This window comes from Anoplophora glabripennis, unplaced genomic scaffold, assembly GCF_000390285.2.
Source record: "Anoplophora glabripennis isolate ALB-LARVAE unplaced genomic scaffold, Agla_2.0 scaffold128, whole genome shotgun sequence".
Lineage (NCBI taxonomy): Eukaryota > Metazoa > Arthropoda > Insecta > Coleoptera > Cerambycidae > Anoplophora > Anoplophora glabripennis.
This window is the reverse complement of record NW_019416289.1, coordinates 619832-630347: the sequence shown is the minus strand read 5'-3', so window position 1 is coordinate 630347 and position 10516 is coordinate 619832. Positions and strand designations below refer to the sequence as shown.

Genomic DNA, 10516 nt, shown 5'->3' with positions numbered 1-10516 from the left:
TGTTCGATCATTTTTTATTACACTTTGTTGCCTTTAGTATATCTTTAAATCATTTTTGAAATGCCCTTTTTGATTACATCTTACAAAATTGTATTTGTCCCCTGTACATTCAAAAATTCTTTTTCAGAATCACCCTGTATACTTATGAATATGGACATTTATTTTAATGGGAGATGGAATAAGTCAATTGAGAAAATATATTTTTTGAAGTTGCCTAGAAATGTTGGAAAACATATTTTTTAATCCCTTTATCTATTTATTATCATTATATGAGGAGTTGATTTTCAAAACGCAGTTTTTGAAACATAACACATTTTGAGATTATTACGTAATAATCATATGTGAAAAGTTATTGGTGCTATAAAGATAATAATAATTAAGTGTATTAATCACCTGACATTAGAAAATATTTTTTGTGGTATTTTGTTTAAAACTTTTTTGAATACGAAAGAAATGCGTTTTGAAAATCAAATCCTCATTGTAGAGTTTTGTCACTACATACTTTCACTTGATTTGTTGTGGACTGTAGAGAGTGTACGTTACAATATCAACTGACTATACTGAGTCCTTACCACACACTAAAACAAAAAAAACTATTCTCCTAGAACTAGTACGAGGGCGCTGGCTTGAATGCCACAGATAGGCAACCCTACATACAAATATAAGACTCTACATGCTCCCGGCCTTGACAAGCTACCTATAGCTTTCAAAGAAGTAGAAATATATCTTAAACAAGATTGTCAATGGGTAGTATGCAAAGTTTTCTCACTGCACGCTTAACTATACCTGAACTTGTTTTCACGCTCACCACTCGCACTATGTTGTCCTTTCCACGATACACCTCACTCACTCTGCCAAGCTTCCACTGGAGTGGGGGTAGGTTGTCCTCCTTGAGCAGGACCATGGTGTTGGGTTGAATTTCCTGCGGTGACTGTGAGTTCCATCGGGTTCGATTTTGCAGGTTGGAGATGTATTCCGTTGACCACCTTCGCCAAAAATGTTGCAACATTTGCTGAAGTTTTTTGTATAACGATAATCTGTTAACTGGCGTGTCAACTACATTTTCCTGTGGGATGGTCGTTAGAACATCTCCTATGAGGAAATGACTAGGTGTAAGGGCTATGAGATCGGCGGGATCAGAGGATAGTGGGGTGAGAGGTCGAGAATTGAGGACTGCCTCGATTTGGACCACCACGGTATATAACTCCTCGTACGTTAAGAATGAATTCCCTAAAATTCGCTTCATGTGGTGTTTAGCTCCCTTTATGTTAGCTTCCCACAATCCACCAAAGTGGGGAGAGCGTGGAGGAATAAAATGCCACGTAATCGAGTTTTTGTTTAAATATGTCATAATCGGGTTGTCATTATTAAAGTTAAAAATAGATTTAAAAATTCTTTTTAGCTCATTGTCTGCCCCAACAAAATTCAAGCCGTTGTCTGAATGCATGTGTTGGCACAAACCTCGACGCGACACAAAACGTTTGAGAACATTTAGAAAACAATCCGTTGTCAAGTCGCCTGCGATCTCAAGATGTACTGCCTTTGTTGCGAAGCAAACAAATAAGCATAAATACGCCTTAATGAATTTCCTATTTCTTAATTTACCGTCCTTGATAAGAAACGGACCTGTGAAATCAACACCACTAATAAGGAAAGGTCGTGTTGGTTTCAATCTATATTCTGGGAGATTACCCATTGGTTGGGTCACTTCGGTGGGGTTTACCTTGAAACAGGTTATACATTGTCGCACTATTTTTTTAACAGAGTTCTTACCATTAAGGACCCAAAATTTATTCCTTAAATGCGCCAAGACGGTTTGGGGACCCGTATGTAGCAAGTTTTTATGCTTATGCTTAATGATCAAATAAGTCAAATCATGTTTTGCGGGTAATAAGATTGGAAATTTTTTGTCAAAGTTGAAGTGTGAATTATGTATACGACCTCCAAGACGAATTATATTCTTATCATCTAAAAAGGGGCTTAAAGTATATAATTTACTCTTTTTCGAAATAGGTTTAGAATTTGTCAAACAGTGTATCTCATCTCTAAATGCCTCTGATTGTACTAATCTTGTTAAAACGAATAAAGATTCATTCAACTCTGTAGTTGATAAATAGCCAATTTGTTTGCTACCGTTCTTAGCCTTGCAGTTTTTCATAAAACGTATGCAGTATGTGACTACACGATGTAATTTAGTAAAGGATGAGTATCGACTAAATAGGTTTAAATCATTTATAATAACAGGAAATGATATAGGTTTTATTGAACGAATTTCTGGTATTTCAGAATACGTAATTTTGAAAGGTTTCGGCCACATGGTTTCATCACTAGTGAGCCAAGCCGGACCTGCCCACCACAGATCACACGCCTTCAAATTTTCAGGATTAACTCCCCTGCTTATTATGTCCGCAGGGTTGTCGGTTGAGTTCACATGATTCCATTGTGAAGGATGTGTCAACTCGTGAATTTGTGTCACCCTGTTTGCAACAAATGTTTTTAAAGTATGAGGTTCCGAATTAATCCAAGATAATGTTATAGTAGAATCTGACCATAAATAATATTTGGAAAATTGAATGGTTAATGAACTAATCGCCTTTCTTACTAAGCGTGCGAGTAAAACTGCGCTACATAATTCCAGTCTGGGTACAGTAATCGTTTTTAATGGCGCGACCCTTGATTTGGCGCATAAGAGATTTGCGAAATGTTTTCCGCGAGCATTTGTGGTTCGAATGAACAAACAACATCCATATGCGCTTTCACTCGCATCACAAAAGCCATGCAATTGTATATCTATGTAACTAGAAATTGTAACTTGTCTTGGGATTTGTATATCATTGATACTTGTCAATTTTTCAGAAAAATTTGTCCATACTGTATAAATGTCTTGTGGAACTGATTCGTCCCAATCGATTTGAATTTTCCATAGTTCCTGAAGTAAAATTTTTGCTATTATTGAAATTGGTCCGACTAATCCCAGAGGGTCAAAAATTTTGGAAATTGCGGAAAGTATTGAACGTTTAGTAACCTTGCCGTTAAATTGACCTTGTTCTACCGTGTAGTGTAAAATATCTGATTTTGCATTCCATGAAAGTCCTAATATTTGTGACTGATCGTTTTCATTTATGTAATACTCGATTATCGTATTATCTTTATCATTTATTACATTTCGATTGTTCGAATTCCATTTTCTTAGTTCGAAACCAGTGCTATTTAATATTGTACTGATTTCTTCTTTCAAACGTTTCGCGTTTTCTACCGTGTCTGCGCCCGACATGACATCGTCCACGTAGAAATCTCTAATTATTACTTGACTAGCTTCCGGATATAAATGCTCGTTTTCGCGAGCTACTTCATGCAGCGAACGTATAGCTAAAAATGACGCTGGTTATGTACCATATGTTACCGTGTTGAGTTTATAATGTTTCAGCTCTTGGGCTGAATCTTCTCGCCATAAAATACGCTGTAAGTCACGTTGATTTTCGGTTATGTTAACTTGACGATACATTTTACTAATATCTGCTGTAAATACATAATTATGTTGTCGAAATCGCAATACAATAGCTAACAAATCGTCTTGTATGATAGGACCTGTTTTTAGTACGTCATTCAAAGAGATATTCGTATCTGTTTTGGCCGATGCGTCGAATACGACCCTTAATTTCGTAGTTGAACTCGATTCTTTCGTTACGCCATGGTGAGGTAGATAGCAAATATGCTTATCATCACCGTCGAAATTTTTTATTTGAGTCATGTGTCCGAGTTCCTCATATTCTCTCATGAAGTTCACGTAATAAGCCTTGAATTCTGGTTGTCGTTTAAATTTGTTTTCCAAATGCGTGAATCTGCTTAAGGCAATATCAAGTGAATTTCCTAAAAACTTAAGGTTCTCGCGTACCGGTAAACCGACTTCAAAATGACCGCTTTCGTCATGTTTGACAGTTTCTATAAAGTTTTGTTCACATTCGCGTTCCTCTTTTGTGTAATTTTGTTTATTTTCGATTTCCTCGACTTTCCAGAATCGCTCTAATTGTTCGTGTAAATCTTGATTGGACGTATTAATTGTTAGATTACAAATAACCCCTTTATTGTTCTCCTGTTGTATAATTTGTCCCGAAATTATCCAGCCTAAACGTGTTTTTTGCAATATCGGCTTAGCCTTACCGCTACTTATCTGTCCAATGCACAATAACTCCCAAAATATGTCTGCACCTAGCAATACGTCGATAGGTCCGGGTTTGTCGTAAGTAGGATCCGCTAAAACTAAATTGTTTGTAGATATGCAAAAATCTGTAGTATCAACCGGAATCTGAGGAATGTTTTCTGTAATTTTGTTAATGATTAAAAAGTTTCTGCTAGCCGTGTAATTATTTTGCGTGGATTTTATAGTTGCTTGTGTTTTGTTTGAAATGTGCGTTAATGACTGGCTTATTCCGGTTACCGGCAAATTTATTTTTGTACTGTTTAATTTTAATTTGTTGAATAACTCGGTAGTCATAAAATTCGACTGTGAACCACTATCTAGTAGTGCTCGACATTCTATTGGATTGTGTTTGCTATCTAAAATATGTACTATTGCGGTGGACAAAAGTACTTGAGCTCGTTTTTGTTGAATCGAATGTGCTATACTACCCGGTATAATCATATGATCTGTCTTTTGATCTTGACTACTACCTTCGCCATCGCTCGTTACATTTAATTGTGTAGTGTTTGCGATTGCAGCTTCATTCTGCTCATTACTGTCGTAATGTAATAAAGTGTTGTGCCTTTTCTGACAAATTTTACATGAACCCGATTTGCATTCTAGATTGTTATGGTTTGGCCTTAAACAATTAGTGCATAGTTTATATTTTTTTGTTTCTGCGTATCTAGCCCGTACTGGCATTTTTAGAAATTTATCGCATTGGTAATTAAAATGTTTTGCCTTGCAGAAGGCGCATGTTACTTGTTGTAAAGATATGTGAGTAAGGGAATTGGTTTGTTCGCGTTTAAAATAACCTTTCTGTGTTTTATTGTTCGTATCAATTTTTTCTAATAAGTGACAACGCTTTCTCAAAAAATCTGTAAATTGAGTGAATGTGGGAAAATTTTTGTTATTTGTTTCTTGTTCCCATTCCCTTTTTGTTATTATGTCTAATTTTTGTGACGTAATGTATATTAGTAATGTGTCCCATTTGTCTATTGGCTCACCTAAGCTTTTTATTGCTCGAAAATCTTTTAAAATTGTGTCTAAAAATCTGCGTAAATGTATATGCGTTTCTTGTTTGATTTGAGGAAATTCGCAAATTGATTGTATGTGTTTATTTACGATTAAAAATTTGTTTTCAAACCTGTCCTTTAAAAGGTCCCAAACGATAGTATAACCTGCGTCAGATATTTCCAGCGACTTAATGACCTGTGCAGCTTCTCCTTTAAGACATGATTGAAGATAGTGATATTTCTGAATATTAGATAAAGACGGATTGCTGTGTATAAGACTGTTAAATGTATCATAAAAATTTAACCACTGGTCGTATTCACCTCGAAATTCAGGCAAACTCAAAGACGGAAGTTTTACTTGACTCTGAAATGTGTTCGCATTACTAGCTGTGTTAACTTGTTCACTGTTTTGTGACATCGCCGGTTTTGGTTTAGATTCGAGCATTTTTTGAGCACGTGAAGTAACATCAAAATAGTTATTTTCGAAACTAACGCGTTCTTCGGTTTGTGTTTCTGTCTCGCCATCGTCGGCTATAGACAACAATTCTATTTGTGATTGAATATTGTCAAATTCTTGCCATGTTAACTCAATTTTGTCGAGTCTGTTTTTTAATTGAATGTAATCCTTTTTTTCCTCGAAATGATCTAGATAATTTGTAAAACGCGTGATTTGTGCCTTGAATTGGCCTCGTTTTTGTATTAGTTGAGTTTTTTCGTCAGTCGCCATAATCGTGTTGGACCAAACAAAGTTAATAAATGATTAGGATATGTTTAAAGGATGGAGACTTACTGGATTGACTTGGCCATCTGTAGATCACGTAGACAGGATTTGTTGATTCCGTTGAAACGCTTCTGATTGGTTGGTGCCGCAACTCTCGTCGGCTCGTGTAGTAGCGTGCGCCGGCCGTGCAGGTGCCGATTGTTGTAATTTCGTTTTTGCTTACCACGTTGTGGCTTGATTGGAATGCGCACTTGCACTGCGTGATTATGATTATTAATGTCTTATGATTTTTCGTGTTTTACGTTTAGGTATCCGTAGGTTTCACTGGTTGAATCCGTGTCGAATGGACCACTTATGTTATGTAGAGTTTTGTCACTACATACTTTCACTTGATTTGTTGTGGACTGTAGAGAGTGTACGTTACAATATCAACTGACTATACTGAGTCCTTACCACACACTAAAACAAAAAAAACTATTCTCCTAGAACTAGTACGAGGGCGCTGGCTTGAATGCCACAGATAGGCAACCCTACATACAAATATAAGACTCTACATGCTCCCGGCCTTGACAAGCTACCTATAGCTTTCAAAGAAGTAGAAATATATCTTAAACAAGATTGTCAATGGGTAGTATGCAAAGTTTTCTCACTGCACGCTTAACTATACCTGAACTTGTTTTCACGCTCACCACTCGCACTATGTTGTCCTTTCCACGATACACCTCACTCACTCTGCCAAGCTTCCACTGGAGTGGGGGTAGGTTGTCCTCCTTGAGCAGGACCATGGTGTTGGGTTGAATTTCCTGCGGTGACTGTGAGTTCCATCGGGTTCGATTTTGCAGGTTGGAGATGTATTCCGTTGACCACCTTCGCCAAAAATGTTGCAACATTTGCTGAAGTTTTTTGTATAACGATAATCTGTTAACTGGCGTGTCAACTACATTTTCCTGTGGGATGGTCGTTAGAACATCTCCTATGAGGAAATGACTAGGTGTAAGGGCTATGAGATCGGCGGGATCAGAGGATAGTGGGGTGAGAGGTCGAGAATTGAGGACTGCCTCGATTTGGACCACCACGGTATATAACTCCTCGTACGTTAAGAATGAATTCCCTAAAATTCGCTTCATGTGGTGTTTAGCTCCCTTTATGTTAGCTTCCCACAATCCACCAAAGTGGGGAGAGCGTGGAGGAATAAAATGCCACGTAATCGAGTTTTTGTTTAAATATGTCATAATCGGGTTGTCATTATTAAAGTTAAAAATAGATTTAAAAATTCTTTTTAGCTCATTGTCTGCCCCAACAAAATTCAAGCCGTTGTCTGAATGCATGTGTTGGCACAAACCTCGACGCGACACAAAACGTTTGAGAACATTTAGAAAACAATCCGTTGTCAAGTCGCCTGCGATCTCAAGATGTACTGCCTTTGTTGCGAAGCAAACAAATAAGCATAAATACGCCTTAATGAATTTCCTATTTCTTAATTTACCGTCCTTGATAAGAAACGGACCTGCGAAATCAACACCACTAATAAGGAAAGGTCGTGTTGGTTTCAATCTATATTCTGGGAGATTACCCATTGGTTGGGTCACTTCGGTGGGGTTTACCTTGAAACAGGTTATACATTGTCGCAATATTTTTTTAACAGAGTTCTTACCATTAAGGACCCAAAATTTATTCCTTAAATGCGCCAAGACGGTTTGGGGACCCGCATGTAGCAAGTTTTTATGCGTATGCTTAATGATCAAATAAGTCAAATCATGTTTTGCGGGTAATAAGATTGGAAATTTTTTGTCAAAGTTGAAGTGTGAATTATGTATACGACCTCCAAGACGAATTATATTCTTATCATCTAAAAAGGGGCTTAAAGTATATAATTTACTCTTTTTCGAAATAGGTTTAGAATTTGTCAAACAGTGTATCTCATCTCTAAATGCCTCTGATTGTACTAATCTTGTTAAAACGAATAAAGATTCATTCAACTCTGTAGTTGATAAATAGCCAATTTGTTTGCTACCGTTCTTAGCCTTGCAGTTTTTCATAAAACGTATGCAGTATGTGACTACACGATGTAATTTAGTAAAGGATGAGTATCGACTAAATAGGTTTAAATCATTTATAATAACAGGAAATGATATAGGTTTTATTGAACGAATTTCTGGTATTTCAGAATACGTAATTTTGAAAGGTTTCGGCCACATGGTTTCATCACTAGTGAGCCAAGCCGGACCTGCCCACCACAGATCACACGCCTTCAAATTTTCAGGATTAACTCCCCTGCTTATTATGTCCGCAGGGTTGTCGGTTGAGTTCACATGATTCCATTGTGAAGGATGTGTCAACTCGTGAATTTGTGTCACCCTGTTTGCAACAAATGTTTTTAAAGTATGAGGTTCCGAATTAATCCAAGATAATGTTATAGTAGAATCTGACCATAAATAATATTTGGAAAATTGAATGGTTAATGAACTAATCGCCTTTCTTACTAAGCGTGCGAGTAAAACTGCGCTACATAATTCCAGTCTGGGTACAGTAATCGTTTTTAATGGCGCGACCCTTGATTTGGCGCATAAGAGATTTGCGAAATGTTTTCCGCGAGCATTTGTGGTTCGAATGAACAAACAACATCCATATGCGCTTTCACTCGCATCACAAAAGCCATGCAATTGTATATCTATGTAACTAGAAATTGTAACTTGTCTTGGGATTTGTATATCATTGATACTTGTCAATTTTTCAGAAAAATTTGTCCATACTGTATAAATGTCTTGTGGAACTGATTCGTCCCAATCGATTTGAATTTTCCATAGTTCCTGAAGTAAAATTTTTGCTATTATTGAAATTGGTCCGACTAATCCCAGAGGGTCAAAAATTTTGGAAATTGCGGAAAGTATTGAACGTTTAGTAACCTTGCCGTTAAATTGACCTTGTTCTACCGTGTAGTGTAAAATATCTGATTTTGCATTCCATGAAAGTCCTAATATTTGTGACTGATCGTTTTCATTTATGTAATACTCGATTATCGTATTATCTTTATCATTTATTACATTTCGATTGTTCGAATTCCATTTTCTTAGTTCGAAACCAGTGCTANTTAATTTTCAAAAACACAATTAAATAAACTACCAACCAACGCTTCCAAAATAATACTAGAAAATAATTTGGAATCCACTAATTTTACGTTCATTGTGTGTGTGTATAGCATTCATTTCTGTTTTTTTAATTGTGTTTTTTACGAAAGTGATAACAAATCGCCAAAAACCAGTGTAACGCAAGAAATACTAAATGTATACCATTGGCGTACTTAACTCGAATGACTGACATTTTTACCGTTAGTAATTGTTTGTATAAAGTTTCAACTTTAAAATCAAAATTCTTAATAAGTGTTGGGCGGAATTATAAAATTTAAAGTCTGTTGTAAAGAGAATTGTAAGAGCTTTAAAAAGAAATATTACTCAACCCCCAATGCCATTTAAATATTTTGGGGTGCTGCTTACCCTTGCTTGGGGGTGAAAGTGGCGGAGTCAGAAATACCATGTCCCCCTTTAATCTAAAATCGACGGGTCTGAGCGTTTTTCTACAATATTGACGCAGTTCCTGAAAATGGCTCGGTTTCGTTTTCATTTGGCCACCCTATATATACCTACAACATATACGAACTTATTACAATAATTACGTGCTTTAAGGTACCCTTGAGCCAGATAAAGGTACATACCTGCTTGTTCTGTAGATTCCCTTAACGGCAAACTTTTGAGGAAATACGCGCTACCCTTGGAGGTGAGCCCTAAATTTTCTTTTGCGCCTAAGTGAACGCTCAACAAATTTTAATCACAGAATTAATTAGAGTGCAGTTCATTAACTCGGGTAATAAACGCAACGTTACAGTGGTGTGTACCGACTTGAGTAACGCTGAGATTGTGTGTTCTGGTTTACGTTCGAGGAAGCAATAAAGATAATGTTAATAACTTTTGAGGAATTGTTAGGAGCCAGATTTAATTTTAGAAGGAAATAAATCTAAGAGCTAGGAGCGAGTTTATGACGTTCTTCCCATCTGAAAAAGCGTAGCCGCTGCGAGAGTTATACATCAAATTCTCTTCTCGAGGAGGCGGTCTGTGGAACTATGTCGGAGGTATATTGGGTTAAATTAAGGCAAGACTGCCCGATCCGATTAGAATAACCTTATTATGATATTACAACTCGATACGAAGGAAATGCAATAGAAATGTTAAATGGGAAAATGTACAGGGTGTTTTTAAATAAATGGCAGCGATTTATCACTTTGTAACCCGTAAAAGTACGGATTAAAATCACTTCTTCTGTAGAACAACACTTTGCTAAACTTTCAAGAAACCAACTGAAGTTTTAATAATATTAATTCATTATTAACAAAATTTGAACGAAATTTTCACGTTTACGGGTAACTGAATGACACTACCAATATTTGCCTTTCAAGGCACATTTGATGATATTTTTAACGTAATATTCTTGAGAATGTAAGTAAACAGCAAATATCTGAGAAAATTGGAACTGTAACTCCTACAATGCCTATATCAGTAAAAAGAGAATTTGATTTTCTATAATATGATATAGAAAGATATAGGG

At 36.4% G+C, this 10516-nt stretch overlaps 2 protein-coding genes across 3 annotated transcripts; both read right to left on the bottom strand.

Moving 5' to 3' along the window:
• Positions 1-523: 523 nt before the first annotated feature.
• Positions 524-1613, bottom strand: LOC108904181. Its single transcript, XM_018706628.2, has 2 exons — positions 809-1613; positions 524-578 (listed from the first exon to the last, which is right to left on the bottom strand). Exons 1-2 carry the CDS (start codon positions 1445-1447, stop codon positions 540-542), a joined length of 678 nt encoding a protein of 225 aa, XP_018562144.2. The 5' UTR covers positions 1448-1613; the 3' UTR covers positions 524-539.
• On the bottom strand, positions 1070-8976 carry LOC111691290. Of its 2 annotated transcripts, XM_023457449.1 has the most exons (3): positions 6607-8976; positions 5987-6376; positions 1070-1092 (listed from the first exon to the last, which is right to left on the bottom strand). In XM_023457449.1, exons 1-2 carry the CDS (start codon positions 8113-8115, stop codon positions 6338-6340), a joined length of 1548 nt encoding a protein of 515 aa, XP_023313217.1. In that variant the 5' UTR covers positions 8116-8976; the 3' UTR covers positions 1070-1092; positions 5987-6337. The 2 variants fall into 2 exon arrangements, with proteins under 2 accessions (XP_023313217.1, XP_023313216.1); XM_023457448.1 differs by having other exon boundaries at positions 5987-8976.
• Between the last annotated feature and the right edge of the window lie 1540 nt (positions 8977-10516).

Bases quoted from the DNA above. Each gene is read 5' to 3' on its own strand.
- LOC111691290 (XM_023457448.1), bottom strand. From the start codon at position 8,115: ATGTGGCCGAAACCTTTCAAAATTACGTATTCTGAAATACCAGAAATT.
- LOC108904181 (XM_018706628.2), bottom strand. From the start codon at position 1,447: ATGCATTCAGACAACGGCTTGAATTTTGTTGGGGCAGACAATGAGCTA. The intron at 579-808 runs GTGAGCGTGAAA...TTTTTGTTTTAG, and splicing joins AGGACAACATAGTGCGAGTG to TGTGTGGTAAGGACTCAGTA.